Here is an 18,079-nt window from a genome sequence, read left to right on the forward strand (position 1 = left end):
GGGCCTTCCCGTGCTGTATTTTTGTGGCCGTAGGTGTGGGCATATCCGTTGCCATCCAATCGTGTGCTGTGTGGGATGTTTCGGTTTCCTTGAGGAAAATGAAAAAGATATATATGTTTTTTTTTTCCCAGGTGGGGGTTTGGGTTTGGGTGCCCCCACCGTGATTCCAAAGATTTCGCCCTTTCCGAGGGCTATGTGTGTTGGGTGGCAGCGTCGCGTGTGCCGTTTTTTATCGCTTCCTTGTCGCCAGTGTTGTGTTCCACACTCCCGACCGAGGCGTCGGCGGGAGAATGGAGGTGAAGACATTGGGCAGCCAGGCCCCGCTGCACTGCTCCAGCGGGAGCAAGGAAACACACAGACACACGTGCGTTGGTGTCTTGCCTGGAACTGCTCGCGCAGAGCGGGGGAGGGGCCTTTATTCGGGACGCAAGGCGGATGTAACAGGTACTAGCGTTAAGCCTTGCCATCATGCAAGCACACATTCTCATTACTATCCACAGACAATGGCCTCACTGAATCCTGGCAGGGTCACAATACGCCACTTCTCTGACAAGGTCAGGCACCATAAAACCACTACGGTGGTGATGGCGCAGTATACATATTGAATAACATAGCATGACATTTGCCCATGCAGTCCTCTCAAATGCCATAAAATATTCCAGCCATGGGGGGAGGAGGAGGAAGAGAGCCACGGGGGGGGGGGGGGAGGAGGAAGAAGAAGAGAGCCACGGGGGGAGGAGGAGGAAGAAGAAGAGAGCCACGGGGGGAGGAGGAGGAAGAAGAGAGCCACGGGGGGGAGGAGGAGGAGGAAGAGAACCACGGGGGGAGGAGGAGGAGGAAGAGAGCCACGGGGGGGAGGAGGAGGAGGAAGAGAGCCACGGGGGGAGGAGGAGGAAGAAGAGAGCCGGGGGGGGTGGGAGGAGGAAGAGAGCCAGGGGGGGGAGGAAGAGAGCCAGGGGGGGGGAGGAGGAAGAGAGCCAGGGGGGGAGGAGGAGGAAGAGAGCCGGGGGGGGGGGGAGGAGGAAGAGAGCCGGGTGGGGGGAGGAGGAGGAAGAGAGCCAGGTGGGGGGAGGAGGAAGAGAGCCAGGGGGGGGAGGAGGAAGAGAGCCAGGGGGGGGAGAAGGAGGAAGAGAGCCAGGGGGGGAGAGGAGGAGGAAGAGAGCCAGGGGGGGAGAGGAGGAGGAAGAGAGCCAGGGGGAGGAATGAGACCAAGAGGGGGAAGAGAGCAGAGGAAAGCAGGATGGAGGACAGCGGGAGGGATCAGGGGAGGAGAGCAGAAAAGGGTGTAATAAGGGGAGACAACCAGAGGGTGAGGGAGCTAGAAAGAGAGAGTAGGTGGGAAGCGTGTGATCATCATAGGCAGTGCTTTAAATGGAAACTGGCTAGTGCAGCTACTCACTATCCCAGAGTACCTGCTTACTATTGGGAGGTGCTGGTACTCCTCCATTAAAGGTAGTGGCTTCCTGATGAGAAGTGCCAGTACTAGGACCTACAAATAAAGAAGTGCAGGTAATTAGGCCCGGCAAGTACCTGCCCATTTAAAGCACTGATCATAGGGACAGAAGAGAGACAGAGAGGGAGCAAGCCAACAGAGAGTAGAACAGAAAGAAGGTTAGATAGTCAAAGGTGTAGGAAGGAACATCAGGGACAGGAACAGAAGTGCATGAAGAGGAACAAACACGTGCAACTGAGCATTTGAAGTGGCACCAGCTCCCATTTCGAAAGTCAGCCACCCCAGGGCGATATTAGGGTAGTTTCCAGATAGAACAACCCCAGAGGGGGGGAGAAACTCAAAACTCTAATAACACCCATTGAAAAAGCAAGGCAGTATGCAGTGTAATTCAGAGGCCTGCTTTGTGTATATAGTATGGACCCATGGGCTTCAATTAAGTCTAGGATCTCTCCCCGTAGTCAAACATGTACTCCTATTCCCCTTTCCACCATACGATTGGGATGGTGACCTCTTCCTGGGGACATCCCGAACATACGCATGAAAGTAGACAGAACACGGGAGTACAGAAAGACAAAAGCGTGATTAACCTTCCACTTTATGCCCGCAATGTAATGCCATTCCCAATAGTGCTACGAAGGGAATTGGTATTAAAATGTGAAAAGTTGGCTTGTTAAGTGGGGAGAGGGGGTTGCTGGGGAGGTCTTCCAGCCTCTTGTCCGATACCCAAGCGTGTAACAGTCTTAGACCTAAAAACCCTCAAAATGGGAAGTAGTGCAAATGGGATGAAAGCCCTGTTTGATAGGGGGCAACGGCATGTGGAATGGAAGCAAAAGCACTTTGGGACCAGCATCTAACTACTATCCCATATTGTCCTGATATGTAAGCCTCTGGCCAGCAATTCATAAGTAGCCGTGTCAAGCGATTTGTGTAACGAGCTTGGAACTAGTAAGGGACCTTTTTACGAGCAGGCATTGTCTGCTAAGAGGAACCCTTCATGTGAATCCTAGAGTAAAGGAGAGGTGAAAATGCAAAAACCTAACTGAGGAACACCCTTGGCTGTCAACCATCATCCAGGATTAATGATTATTTGTTATTTTTATAGCGCTTATGCATAAACTCTGTACATAGAACATATTTACATATATTAGGTACTCATTTATCAACCTCAGACGGATGAAAGGCTGAATTGGCCTTGCCAGGATTCAAAAAAGCGACCTGCAAATCACACATAGATCGCATCAATGAGCGTCAACCCACTGATCTAGGTTACCAACTAACACACCAACATAGCTAGATAGGATTGTAAAGAACCTACAACCTATAGTTAGCAGGGATGAGGAGCTGAGAGATATTTTCAAATAAGCTACCCTAATTGCATACAATCAACCGAAAAACCTAGAACGGTCTCTGACAAGAAGTAATTTTTCACTAGATCGAGAACAAAGAAGACTTGGAATGCACCCTTGCAATGTTAACGGATGGAAAATAAGATATGCCAACACATCTGCACTATAACAACCGCCCCTTGCAGGTACAAGGGACATACAACTATGGATTGTCCAATATGATATACCTAATCTAATGCAAGAAAAGTATGTAAATGAGACCCGTCAAGAACTGTGCACAGATGAAGCTACATACATACAACATCTCATCAACAATGCAACAGCCACCAAAGACTTAACACCTCGCACAGGATGCACGCAAATTGCAGGATCTATAGGTGATGGTTTTAAAAGAGAACCTTTTGAATACTACACACAGGAGAGGAATGTGGCAGCTCAAGGACTTGAAGATGCTGAACCTAAAAGTAAGAGATCTGAAAACAGATATAGGTTTTAAGTCACACTGTGAGCCCAGAACTAACATGACCATCACATCAACAAAGCCAGAAGACAACCCTTCAGTGCCACCTCCCACAAACAGCAGTTAGACACACACTTCTGTTCAAAACCACTAATGGGTGATAACACAGAACATCGAAAATGGAAATTTCGGTGTATCCAGGTTTAAATGGTTGGCACCGATTATCGAGTATGTAGATAACTGCAGACCCTGCAACAATCAAAATGGGTAATGTATTTTGTATTTTCCACATTGTATGCAAGCCAAGAAACCACTGTGAAGTTTGGGGCTTTCCAAAGTAACATTGGAGGCCGAGCCAGCTTAAACATGAGAACATATTTTGTAGTGTTGCACTGTATACGAGTGAGTAAACCTTAGCATCTATATTCAACTACTAATTGGTCCCGATGACACTACAAAGTGGTTGCAGAACACACTTTTCTATGCGAGGGAAACCCTGCTCTCCAATTACATGTTTTTAAAATCTTTCACTTCAGTATGCTAAAAGATCATCAGTAGTTTTAGGGAATTACTGGGGCGCAATATAAGACTGCCTATGCCTAACGTTCAGCAGATATTAAATTCAATGGTTACATGTGAAAGTTTACTTTCTTAAAATACAACCATCAGCTAGAAACGTGGCCTGTTTTCAGTGAAAACTGTTGTGTTATTCCCTGCAAAGAGCAGGTTTATGGTCTTTTAGATAAGCATAGCATTCCTTCACCTAATGAGTTTAAACTGAAAATACTTTTATTCTTTTTTGCTTTGAGAATGGACAGACCAGTGGGTGATTGCCTTCTAATCATTTCACTCTGCACCACTTGATGAAGAATATGGCCTTCGAAAGCTAATGCATTGCTCCATATCTTCATATTTGCAGTTAGCCCAATAAAGCGTATAATAATAACCTGCATTTTGTGTGAAAATATATTGGGGAAAGCCAACAGTTGTTTTACACAAACATCTTGTAAAATATACATAGCTTTTACCTAAAAGCGAGTGCCAAATGAGGTGAGATTTAGCACCATGGCGGCAGCCATCAGGTAACAAATGTTCTCCAGCATATCCTTCTACTTATCGGTGATAACCATCACAGGAACTCAAGATTCCCTTTTATGTAAAAGCAGCCAATATTTTTCAAGTTCAAAAAAACGACACTAGCATGAAACTAGTGTTTCCCCCAAAATGTTTTGAAATGGTGAGTATGAAGACATGACAGACAAATAGTAGATGTGGTAATAAATAAACATGCATTTGGCCTTTTGTGTGGGTATGGGAAGGGCGCTTGCCAGGCACAGCCATAGTGGTTGTTACTCATATGCCATTTCTCCCTATCTGTATTACAATGCAATGGTTTCGGCTTAAAGATGTTGCAAGCGATACCCAATAGCCCAAACTAAAAATGGTGTAGTGTCTACTTGCATATGGTTTTTGATGGGTATGTTTTAAAGTGCCGGAGGGGAAAACTTTATCAGGCACTGTGTCAGCGATGTAGCACAAATATGTATTTCGCTACTGTGCATCTTTGGTTTCTTTTATACACACAATTTTATGATTGATCTGTAATTTGCTGCATCCACTTGTGTACCACATGTGAACGACCCAGCACCTCAAGTATTTGATTAAATATTTTATCCCCCCTCAAAGCCGTCTACAAATCCTAAGGCGTTTTATTCCATTTCTAAAAGAAAGTGAGCTATAAAATTGACCAATTCATTACATTTTTTAAAAAACCATTTCTTGGTTGAAAACCCTCCCAAACACTCTTGTTGGGTTCAGGGATCCATGACTTGTTTTCTCGCTAACAGGATTCTGTGAACATATTTCTGCCTCCCCACTTTAAAAAGGCGAGTAGCTACTACTGCGCGCCACCACCAGCCCATTGTTGTCAGAGCTGCAGAAATGTTTGCACCTCTGAACAACAGCCTTAGAATGGCACACAAACATTCAAATTAATCTGAATCAGATAAAAATGACGTAATTAATTGAAGTGCAGCATGCTATTAAAACTACAAGGAAAGGATAAAACATTCCAGTTAAACACAGCTAAGGCTTAATGTGGTCTCGTAACTAGGACTTGAATTGTCTTTGTGAACTATTTGATTTAATATGGTGCTTAGTATTAGGGATCACCTTGTTTCCAAAATGCATAAGGAACGGAGTGCACTCTCTAAGATAAACTGATTACCCAGGGTCACATACATTTAGGCAAGCGGGGAAGCCAAGATTAGAAATCATGTAACTTGGTTGCAAAGTCCACAACATGATTGCTAGGCCATGGGTTTGAAGGCACTGCAACACTACGCATACAACTTGAGCCTTCAATGGCTCTAATATGGGGACTGAAATAGGACCAGATTTTCTATTTTTCCAGTCGATACTAAAATGTATGAGTTCCAAAGTAGAGTACATGAATGTGTAAATATACTGCATGGGGTAAATGTCTGGTATTTATGCAATGGAATATTTTCTTTATACCCTGTGCTATAAATATCCCACGTGATTAAAACCTGAAAATGGGTCATATTTTAAAAATAGTGGGTTTTAAAAATACACTTCGTTTTTACCATTACCTCAAGCCTGTAATAAAGCCCAAAAGATCTCAAACTGTCTGTACACTAGGTTATTTATAATATTTTAGCAAGTCATCCCCCACGCCTATCCCACCGTAGTATGTGATAAGAAAACTAGAAGGTCAGAGAACTCTGAGGTGACTTTCCATATCTTATTGCATTGCCAAATATTTTTCTAACACAATATGCAGAACAGTCCCCAATTCCCACACCCCGCCTTTGATACTTGATGTTATTGAAACCTCAGCTGCAACAGACGTCCTCGAGCAGTTATATAGAAATATGTAAAACTGTTCATCGGAACTAATGCAACACGTAATTTGTGGGCAACTAATATTTTAATCAGTTTAACATAAATCCGTTTCATCGCCAGCTGACCACCTATTTTAAAATGTACGCCTATATGCGGGTGCTTATTTGTGTAAAAGTACAGCAGTGCACTAAATGTACAAAGGGATATATATATTTTCTTATTAGTTAAATGACTGAACTTCAAGGAGAAAATGTGCATGAAAATAATCTGAAAAAGCAAGAGTATTGTTTCAATTCACTATTAAGTGACAGTTGCTGCTCATTGTGGCAGCTTAAAATGTGATGCCAGAACTCCTCTCCTTGCAGGCCTCTTTACCTTGTACTAGGAGAACTGTAAACCTCATAGCTAGCTGATGTGCAGCCTCCTTCCAAGTTTGTCAAGAGTTGCAACATTCCTCATCATGCTGCCGAGAAAATCACTTTTATTGCCGAATTCCATAAAAAAAACAAGCTTTGGCAGTTTTAGGTTTCAGTAGCAATGGGATAGGTATTTGCCCGGCACTGCCAGAATGGTACCACATTTCCTTAAGTAGGTACCAGGTGCAAAATGTTAGTACCTGGGCCTATGATAGAAGTGCCTGGCAGGTCCTCTATCTAATACCTACACACAAACCAATAATAATGTTTTTTCCAATGCCTGTTTTTAACTGGACTTGGTGAAAGGAACAGATGCAAGGATACACATTCTGTTATAAAAATCAAGTGGCTGATGGGTCTCCTGTTTAAGACATGTGAATTACATCAGTAGTATATTTACATCTCCAATTAAGCCATTTGTTCTAAGAAGAATGCTTTGAAATAACACTGTCAGGTTATTTACAGCACACCGTTTGATGTTATTGTGTGATAGAGCTAGCTCAAAGATGAGATTTTGGTAGCGAATTGCGGTTGGGAATGGCTATGGGGATTAGCATGGACATGGCTAACCAATGGGAGAGTGAATAAACAACCTCCACAAGATGTGTGTCCCTCACACATCCCATCGCTCTCCTTTCAAATTCCAATGCCATAGTTTTGGCCTATAAAATGGTGCATGAGCACCACCTAACAGCCAGAACTAATAAGTGGGGTGACAAATTAGCATAAGGACTGTACAACACCCCCGGAAGTGACATGGGAGGACACGACCACACAGCAACTTAATACTAGTCTCTTTTAGGACATGCGTCTACTCAGCCGAAGCGATTCATTCACTCGATTGGCAGTAGAACATGTTTCTGTTCTGCCATGGAGTAATAATCTACTTGTAGTGTTAGTTTCCTTTTATAGCAGTATAAGTACTAGAATGCAAAGTGTTGTAAACTCCATAAACAAAACTAGTTTAACACCTTATGCCCGAAAAGGAGCAATTTGAGATCTCTGCAAACTGGCTACTACCTAAAAGATTTAAACACACTCCTAAGAAGCCTGCAGGGTCCTGTTTTTAATCATTCTTAATCCTGCGGATGCATTTTGCTGTTATTTCTGATGAGATTAAATCTGCATTTCAATAGCAGTCAAACAAAAAGTCATCAAACAAATGAAATATACCTATTTGAACCCATTTAACTTATTTCATTTATTTTTTGTTTTCTTGAATTCAGGTAAATATTGAGAAGCTGTTTGTGCGCAGTGTGGGGTTTGCCTTTGTATGCATATGCGCATATGACAAATGCCGTGCAAAACAAACAGGTACTGGATAACAAGCAAGTGCAACCCAGCAACAAGCCTGCATTGGGGTGGTCAGCTCCACATGCTCTCACTTCAGCCTTGGGTGCTAGAGAGACTCGTCTCCTCTTTAAAATTAAAAAATAAAAAAATAAAAAAACGTATTTTTGAATTGCCCACTAGAAATGCTATGTAAATGTCAAACACTGCGTTATAGCAATCCCCACTAACATAACACCCCACTGTTTGAAGTGAGAGTTTAACGTTCATCAGCATGTTGTTGCAGAGCACCCAAAGCTATTAGTCAAGTCCCATAAATTACATAAACCCCCTCCACTGTCTCCTCAAGTTGCTAGTGCCAAAATGCAGATTTGCAAGATGTGCTGCTACATAGCTTTACTTAATCATAAACCGTTATGATGTACATCTATGACGTGCTGTCAGTTTCCCGCATGGTATATAGCAGGGCCTGGTAAAAGCTTAAAGCTTATGCACAAGTCAATACATTTTGGCTTTGCAAATGCTCCTTTTAAACAGGACTTCCGTGGCTTTGCCAATACTTGTTTTAACAGGGTTTCAGTGAAGGACATGCAGATTGCTCATAAATCAAGTGGCAGAAGGCAGGCCTGGTAAGACAATGCACCACCATAAGCCAGGGCACGTGCAGAATTGAAATCCGCAGCTGTAAAAAGGAAAAAACAGAAAACAAGCCATTGCTGCCTACGCCCCACTAGTACAATTCGGAAAAGAACTCAAGACCCACCTCTTCAAGGAATCTCTCCACCTCAACACCTAGGCCATCACATCACCCCTCACGCCACCTGACTCGCTAGAAACCGCCCACCCCTCCACAGCAATACCCCTCCTCTGTGTCCCTCTGTATCCCACCCCCTCGCTGTATATCTGTTCTGTTGTCTGAAAAGCAGTCCGTTATGTATCTTTATTGTTGTATACCTCTGTAAAGCGCCCTTTTCATTCTCGAAGCCAGGTCTGCGCTCAATAATAATAATAAAAAATAATAACAGCGTGTTTACGACTCCAAATAAGTCATTAACTCTCAGAAGACTACTCTGAACAAACAGTAGCAGGCACTTTGGATGTCAAGTCTGATGGAAGGGCTTGATTAAAGCGAGCTCAAAGTTCCCATGAAGGAGGCGTTTTGGGCGGGCAGAGGTGGGAATGTTGAGAGGGATTAGCATGGCCATGGGCGAGCAATGGGCGGGCACATAACCAAACAACACCTACAGACTCTGTGCCCCTCCTCATATGTCATTCCAGGCAGGGGAGTAATGAGGCTCAAGGCTCAGTATCCAAAAATCACTGCTGATGGATAAAATCTATAAGTAAGAGGAAGACAGACAGCCGACAGCCTCTTTAGGTAACAGGCCATCCCTGTTCCTCCCTATCTGTACTGCAATGTAATCATTTCTTGTAGGAGTCGAAGTGACACCTACTAGCCCATACTAAAACAACAGCAGCAGTGGAACCTGTATCGCAATCGCCATTGGCTTGCAAAAGGCCTTGGCTGCATGTTCTGGGTCACCTGCAGTTCGATTCGGTTTCCAACTGTTAAGCAGGCTATAGAGTGCGAGCATGCAAGGCAGTAGCCTATCCACTTAATTTTAGATTGTAGCACTGGTAATGGACCCAATGAGAGAGAGGCCTTTGTGTATCCTTTAATCTGATTTCAATGATTGGTGCATATCCTCCTCACTAAATCCAAAGAGAGGGTGTGCTGGCGTGCTAGGGTGTACACAAATTGAGAGAGTTCAAATGTATGAAATATAATGAATGTTTGTGCTTTCCTTTCCTGGCCTGATAAGTGACGAGGTTTGCAGTGCACTTTCATTCACAGCGCAGAAATGATGGTACAAGGGAGATGCTCTTCTCCACAACAGTATCCTAAAAAGGGAAGTATGCCCACTGCTTGAAATGGGCAGGGACTTGCTGAACCGGAGTACTTGCACTTGTTTTATTTGAATGACAGAGCCGTTACTGCTCAGCAGAAAACCAATACCTTTAAGGGAGGAAGGAGTACCTGCACTTCTCATCATTAAGCATGTCCTCTGGGAAAGCAAGTACCTGCTGCACTTCTGTATTCCCATTTCGAGCACTGAGTATTCCCCGCACTGATAGGGTGTACTGGTCAAACATTAGCCCTCATCGATCTGGACTGTGGAGAGGTTTGAAAGTGTCTGAACTTCATGGCCAGTCAGGTGAATTTCAAATGTAACCGCTTGAGAGGTCAGGTGAAGGAGATGTCGAGAAGAACATCGAGTCTGAAGCGTATAGCCCCTGTTTCATCGCATCCCAACTGGATGGCAGAAGCCCAAAAATGAAATTAGTTGGATAGATGTAGGTAATGAAATGATGCCAATGGAAAAAAAAGAATCTAAAAAAATGGGGCATAGGTAAATACTACATTTCTTGCATCACTGGCCTTGTCCAAAGGATGGGGTGGGATAAGATCGTAGAATACGTAGTTAGAGATGATGCAGTAATTGTACATAACGTCTCTGGAAATGTCTCGCTACGAGAAAAAGACAAGAACTCCAGGGTTGCACAATAACCAAGAGTTACTAGTAGGGGACAAGTGATTCCTCGGATTGCTGAAGATTTGGTCACATGCACCACGCCCAGAGCTCAAACTTGCACATACTTAGTAATCAGGCAAATGATTTTTAAGGCTCTGATGGACAGTATAATAGCTCCATGAATAATAAGTGTAAAGGATCTGCAGAATAGCAGGAGAACACTCAGTGTGTGTTTGGTGGTGTTCCCTTTCTGCAACCTCTCTCAGGCAGTGCTTAATTTGAAGAAAATAAGGGGCAGGGCCCAACTATTTTCTAGCACGCCTGTTACACATTGGGGTGGGCAACTCCCTATCGCTGTTGACGCTACCTATGGCTGCTCCAAACCGTGTCAACTTATTTGTGGTTAAAGCTGCAACTTCCACCACTTCATTGAGGGTGATGGGGCCATTGTACGAGTTACAGACACCAAAAGTTGTGTCTTCAAATAAACGTATGTTTAAGTGTTTCTTTAAAACGCATCATCATTAACATTTTGCTCTGATCCTATCAGTAGCAAGTGGAACATGTTGAAAAAAAGAGCAAGTATGCCTTCCCCCTACCGTGAATTGATGGACAAATGCAGGCAAACTCATTACTTAACTGATGAACTTGCCTATCAAACACTGCAGCAAGATTGTCTTATATAGGCTGTCACCCATGACATGAACTTACTCTTCAATATTGCCCTATTCACTGACCTTACCCATGTGTTAGGGCTACTGGCTGGTGACTGTCCAGTTTCTGTCCACCGACCCTAATGGTTCTATCAGTAGAGAATTTGCAGCAATGTCATGCAGGCTGCTTGGAGCAGTGTGCGGACATGGCCAGCATCAGTGCCCACCACTGTCACTCTCCATCTCATTGTTATTCCTAAAAATTGATAAATAGCCCTGCCAACCTGGGTCATCAGGTTCAAGAATAACAACGACCAAGCCCATGCAGAGACTCTGGCCAGTGCACCCTGCAGAGCTTGAGATTAAGGTTCAATGAGCAGGAGCTAAAACCAGCTCCCGGGTGTCGGGCATCACCCAGTAAGCAGGAGCTACGGCTAGTTAACCAGAAGCAGATACACTGCGCACCACAAAATTAACTCCCACATGAGATGCACAGTAACCTTTTGGCTGTTATGTATGATCCATTATATTTAAATGTGTCCTAGTTCTTCTTTATTAACAATTTCAGGCTCTCAAGGTTAATGTCATATATGCATGTTTGTAAAGTACCACTTGGACTGGAGAGCCAAAAGGTAGTTCCTGGTAACTGTTGGCTTCAAGGAAACCAGGCTCTCCTAATGTAGAGGTAGGAGCTAAATAACTCCCAGCAATTTCGCAGCTTGCACAGTTGTTGTTATAGTACCATGACTGACTGCCAGTTAAAATAAAGTTGCAAAACACCAAACCATAATCAAGTTGGAATCAGCAATAAGTGAAAGGGCTCCGAAATAAGTGCGAGGGCTGGGCCCTGGTATGGCCCCCAGCCCCTCCCCACAAATGAAGCACTGCTCTCAGGTGTTCTGAGAATACTGGTGACATGCAGATTTGTGCAGCATCAGGGCCATGTTTACAGGCATGATGATGTCAACAAATGTATGATACCGTCATGTTTCTGAACTTCAAAACAAATGGGAAAACTGTAGAATTACTGTATTCTTTCATGGAAAAAAAATGAGCTTGCCAATAAATGACACTGTGACAAAGTATTTCTAAACGCTGCCTGTGTCACAGTGGAAAACACCGGATAAGTGCGAGTTACATAGGCTGGCTGCCCAAGTGATGGGGAAATATACAGAGCTCCATACTCAAAATGTCAGACACTACTAGTTTCAACAGCTGGCCAAGATAGCACATGGTGTTCCATTGTTGTGAGAAGGAACTGGGGACTCTTATTCGACATGGTGATATAAATGGATTAGAACTATGTTAGTTCAGAAATGTTGTCTTTACTGGGCACTTTGTGTCTATATGCACATGCATGACATGGATGCGCCCAGCTATATTTTGTTTGAAGAATAGACTGCATTCATAAATGATGGTGAATGACCGTAGAGACTGGCAAGCAGCGAAAAAAATGAAATGTTGAACCCTAACCTTAATGTAATGAATTAAGATTTACCAAATTCCACCGACAACTTGAGTTGAACGTGGTTATAGCAATCAAATTAGAGAATATAGAATGTGTATTACAGATTCGTGGATGATGTGCTCAATGACATTGACATATGCACACTTTGACTCCAGTCATTGCTCCCCATGCACAACTGGTTGAGTGATCGTACTCCTGTTAACCATTGGATCTAACCTGCTAAACAAAATATGACTACATCCAGAGAGGAGCATGAGCCTCCATAGGCAGGAGGTCTGCAGGCGGGTTGCAAAGTCATGAAATGTGAATGGATTCAAAGAAGAAAGAGGCTTCCTAACTATTACATAGCTACTTCTCAAAGTCTATGGCCACGCATGCAACATCGGCTTCAAACTAAGAACTTTTAGCCTACATATAGGAAGAGGACCAGCGCGAAATAATTTTCAAATGCGCTTTCAATGAACTGCCACACCTCCCACGTTTTGTGTCAGGGCTTCCCTCCCTTGCGACGCCCACAACATACCTTGAGAACGTTGTCGTAGTAGACACCTATGGACGGCAGCTTGGGGGCAATATTACAGCTCTCTGTGAACAAGTTTCCACTCTCATCGTATGGACCCACTCGAAATTTATAGGCTATGGTGATGCTGCGGATAGGTGGGGTGCCAGCCCCAACCACCACTTCAGTCAGCAGTCCGGAATACACTGCCACACCAAAGATAGTGAGTAGCAGGAGAGCCATCAGTCCAGCAATGAGGCCCAGGAGAAGCCAATCTGCCATGGTTCCGCTACCAAACTGCCCAGTCAAACTCCAGGAACGAATAACAAAAATCTATTGACAAATCAAAGTGATAAGCTGGTCCGTAATATCCTCCAAGCCTAAACACCCAAGCTCTCAGAGCACTAGGAATCTGAAAGATGATGCTGATGACATGTGATCCAGCCAGGCGCGCGTGGCACAATGGGCTTCCAGGCGGATGGGATGAACACTTGAAGAAGCGGTCAGCTGGTGTCCTTTTGGAGAAGCCCCACAGCGCTCCTCAAATACAAGCACTACTCTGGCGTTTAAAAAGGAGCACCGATGTGATGGGTGTTGTACTGTTTTAAAAGTTGTCCTGTCTTTGTCCTTAAGAAGTACCCTGCCACGGTTCCAAAAAGTAAATCCTTCTGTGGTACTCAAAAATAAAGCCTGCTGTGAAACCTTTGAGGTGTACAGAAAATAGGCGTAATACAGTGGTATCAGGTGGAGGTTTTGAGGGGGAGGACAGATGCTATCAGGATTATTTAAATGAGCAGGCGGCAAATTGTGCTCTTACACTGGATCAGCTCTCCTTGAACTTCACTATCCGGCTGGAACTCACACAGCACTCGGACAGTGTCAAGCCTGCTCTGAACCAGAAGAAGCCTGCCGCAGCCTCTGAAATGAATGGGTCATTCCACTGCAGAGTAAATCTGAGCTTTACGGTGAAAGCCCATTGACATAGATTATTGCTGTGACGAAACGTAACCCGCGGTATAAACACAATGCCACGTGTACAGGGTCTTACATACAAGTCAGTCTCTGAGCCCTGCGGCGTTTGATCAGGATGAAAACAATGCTCCAGTGACAGCTCTGCCCCCCACGCAGGAGGACGAATGGCCGCGTCCACATTGGAATCGTGCCGCTTCCGGGAATGGCACACTTAGAGGATCGGGTGGGGGGAGGAAAAGTGAGAGAACAAATCCAAAACGGGGAACGACTACAATGTAAGGAGGAATATAATGACCCCGATATGGTATCATCTAAATCGAGTGTTTATGGCATAGGGTCTCTCAGTGCACTGGTTGCCTACAAAGAGTTGTGTGGCAGGTATCGGAAATCCCCATCTCAATAAGACCTGGTATAACCCAGCTACAGGTATTGTTTTGGAATCTATTATTTCTGTTACCATGCTAGCTGCGCAGGGAGTATTAATTCTATTAAAGACTAGGAGGCGAGCATTATGCTTCAACTTCTTTAATTTACCACTCTTCAGCAGTTTCAACAAACTCAAAATCCAATACAAAACACTGAAAAACAGTCTGAACAGACTTCCCTTCCTCTTGAACTACAACCCCCATAGTCTCTGTAGTCCATCTCACTCCTTGCTCAGATATGACCACATCCTGTCCCTGAGCTCCTCCTCTCTTTTACTCGCTCTGAAAGTCACACTGAGAACTCCACACTAAGTCCTGCAACCGGCAATGACTTGAACCACTCCAAACAAATGTCGACCTTCCTCAACCCAGGCGACTACCTCTGCTAGTCTCCTACTTCAATTATTCTTCTGCTCCTCTCCTAGGAATAACAGAAAGCAGAAAAATCAGGGTGGTGTCCATGTATTGACGACATCATCATATTATTATCACATACGATCATCCAATATTATGCGCAAAACATCACTCGGGTGGGAATTTAATGCTCGCCTCCTAGTCGTTAATAGAATTAATACTCCCTGCGCAGCTAGCAGAGGTAATCTTTATTCTATGACAAGACTGGAGGCGAGCATTATGCTTGTTCAAAGCTTCCCAACACAGCGACCGCTAATCCCTCGGTCGGCTTGAAATAGAATTCCTTAAAAGTTCGATCATTCGACCAATCCGCTGCTAGCATAATCTCTCTAAGAGAAACTCCTGTCCTAAAAGCTTTAGACGGTATAGCTCCACGCACTGAATGCGCTCCGTACTTCCCCACATCTATGCATGCAGCCTGCATGATTTCTTTAACCCATCTGGCGATGGTCACTGTGGATACCCCCTTGTAAGGCTTCCTGCGCGCTATAAGCAATTGCCTAGCATTCGCTGCTCTATATTCTGCCGTCCTACTCTCGTACTCCTTCACGCAGCTTGCCACACACCACTGAGGCCTACTCGGAAAATAAGGGTAGTGGACTGAGGGTGTCCCTGTCTTAGTTCTCCCCACTATTGTAAAGGTTACGCCCTCTGGTCCAAAAGCCTTCCGATCTACCTCTATGGCTCTCATGTCTGATACACATTTATAAGAAACTAGACACAGTAGCATCGCTAACTTCCCCGACAGTTGCTTCAGCGATAAATATCTGTCGCTTGGCCAACTCTCCAACAGCTTAAGAACCGACACCACATCCCAGATCGTCTTATATCGAGGCTCGGGGGGTACTGTAAACTTGGCTCCCCTAATAAGCCGAACCACTGCCGGGTGCTCCCCCGCCGGAACACCCTCGATGGGAAGATGCCCCACGGATATGGCGGACCTGTACACTCCTATGGTGCGGAACGCTTTACCACCTTGCAGCAACTGAGCTAAAAAGTTCAAAATCATCACTACAGGTGCCGAAACGGGATGAACACCTCTCCCTTTGCACCAGGTAGTCCACTTGGCCCCAGCCGCGTCGTAGCTCCTTCTTGTAGACGGAGCCCAGGATTCAGCGATAAGCTGCGCAGCCTGAGCCGAAATGCCTAGCAACGCCCAGCGTCTCCTGATATCCTGCACGCGATGAGCGGGAGTGTCCCTTTCACTCTCAGAGGATGATACGACCCAGCTGGGTCTGTGAGCAGGTGCTCTCCTTCTGGGAGAATCCTCGCGTAATCCACTGCTAGCTCCATCAGGGTCGGGAACCACACTTGCGACTTCCAGCATGGTGCTACTAACAGCAACTCCGCTGCCTCCCTCCAACACTTCGCTAGCACTCTGCTCAGCATCATGAACGGAGGAAACGCGTAGTGCGGGCCTCCGCTCCACTCTTGCAAGAACGCATCTGTCCCTTGAGCCCCCGGGTCTAGCCTCCAGCTGAAATAGTCCGCTGTTTGGGCGTTCAACCGGGAAGCGAACAGGTCTATGTGCACTGGCCCCCATCTCTCGGTCATCCTCTGAAACACCGCTGAATCCAGCCTCCAATCGCTGGAATCCGTGAGGTAGCGCGAGTTCCAGTCCGCTATTACGTTCAGTGTCCCGGGAAGGTACTCCGCTGTGACCGACGTCTCTGGCTGTAGACAGAGGTGCCAAAAGTCCTTTGCTAGCTCTGCTAGCATTCTGGATTTGGTGCCGCCTAGGTGGTTTATGTATCGCAGTGTCACGCTTACCAGAAGACCGGGGTTCACTGTTCGCGCTCCCCCTCCCTGGCGCCTCTACCCGCGCTTCCGCGTTTGGGGAGGCGCCGGGGGGAGAGCTCCAGGGACAGGGGCGGCAGCTCCGCGGCGCTTGCATCGGGGACCGCGATTGCGGTCCCGCGCATGCGCCGTGGGGGCGGCCGCCGAGGCTTGGAGCAGCTTGCTGCTCAAGCCTCATTCTGGGGCCGCCGGCGCCTGGCAACCATCAGGCTTGCGCTCCAGGCCTCGCAGGCGCCGGCGGCCCATAAAGGGAGAGACGCGGTCGGGAGCAGATCGCGTCTCAACGCGTTCTGTTCCGGATCGTGTCCTCGCCTTCTCCCGCTCAACTAGTTAGTGCTTACCTTGTTCCCTGCTCCTCCTGACCCTACCTCTCGCCTACTGCCGGACTTGCCTCCTTTGGCCAGGTTCCTTCCTGGGATTATTCTCTGGTCCTGCTTAATTCCCTCCTGGTTCCCCTTCTTGTCAGCCCTGGTTCTCTGCCTGCATCCTTCCTCCCTTCTTTTGGCCTGGCCAATTCCCTAAGTTTTCTCCTGTGCCATTTTGGATTCCCAACCTCCCAGCTCCTATTGCCAGCTACGGGTGTGGCCTCCCACACCTTTGGACACTACTTCTCAGCACCCATTGCCAGCTACGGGTGTGGCCTCCACACCTTTGGACTCTTACTCTTCTGCACCCATCGCCAGCTACGGGTGTGGCCTCCCACACCTTTGGACTCTACTTCTCAGCACCCATTGCCAGCTACGGGTGTGGCCTCCCACACCTTCGGACTCTTACTCTTCTGCACCCATCGCCAGCTACTAGTGTGGCCTCCCACACCTTTGGACTCTACTTCTCAGCACCCATTGCCTGCTACAAGTGTGGCCTCCCACACCTTTGGACTCTCAACTCCTTCGTACCCACTGCCAGCTACGGGTGTGGCCTCCCACACCTTGGGACTCTCAACTCCTCTTCAAGGATTCCCTCCAACCACTTCTTCTGTCAACGCGGTGCAGAACTGCCATCTCTGGAACCTGGTTGTGGCATTGGGAATCGGTTCATCTTTCACCCAGTTCCCACTCAGGGTGGAGGAGAGGCTGGTTGCTTGTGTCACCAAGTCTTCTTGTCAGTCTGGCTGCCCCGTCGAGACCATCCAGAAATACAGGTACGCAGCATTCCCGTGATTCTCACCTTAACACGCACTGCCGAAAGGTTGTCCATCTTCAGCAGGGCACATGACCTCATCTTCCCTTTCGTGAAGGCTCTGATCGCAAAGGATCCTGTTAACAGCTCTAGACAATTTATGTGCAACTGGAGCTCCTCCTTGCTCCACTTCCTCCCTGTCTGCAGGACTCCGCACCGAGCGCCCCAGCCCAGGCGGCTCGCGTCGAATTCTAAAACGAGATCTGGCTTGTCTCTGAAAATGGCACAACCATTCCAGGCGTCCATATTCTTCAACCACCATTCCAGTTCTGTCTTGGATTCCTGATCCAACGGTACTAATTGATGGT

The 18,079-nt window shown here is 46.1% G+C and overlaps 1 protein-coding gene across 1 annotated transcript in view; it reads right to left on the minus strand.

Moving 5' to 3' along the window:
- The window catches only part of TEX264 (testis expressed 264, ER-phagy receptor), a 921,322-nt gene extending 907,208 nt beyond the window's left edge, over nt 1-14,114 (minus strand). Inside the window, exon 1 of the mRNA XM_069644039.1 lies at nt 13,009-14,114. Within this exon, the coding sequence (XP_069500140.1) occupies nt 13,009-13,266 (258 nt within the window). The 5' untranslated portion in view covers nt 13,267-14,114. The remainder of the gene's footprint in view (nt 1-13,008) is intronic.
- Nucleotides 14,115-18,079: the final 3,965 nt, after the last annotated feature.

The sequence above is a fragment of the Ambystoma mexicanum genome, chromosome 2p (assembly GCF_040938575.1).
Source record: "Ambystoma mexicanum isolate Mex_15411 chromosome 2p, UKY_AmexF1_1, whole genome shotgun sequence".
NCBI classification, from domain to species: domain Eukaryota; kingdom Metazoa; phylum Chordata; class Amphibia; order Caudata; family Ambystomatidae; genus Ambystoma; species Ambystoma mexicanum.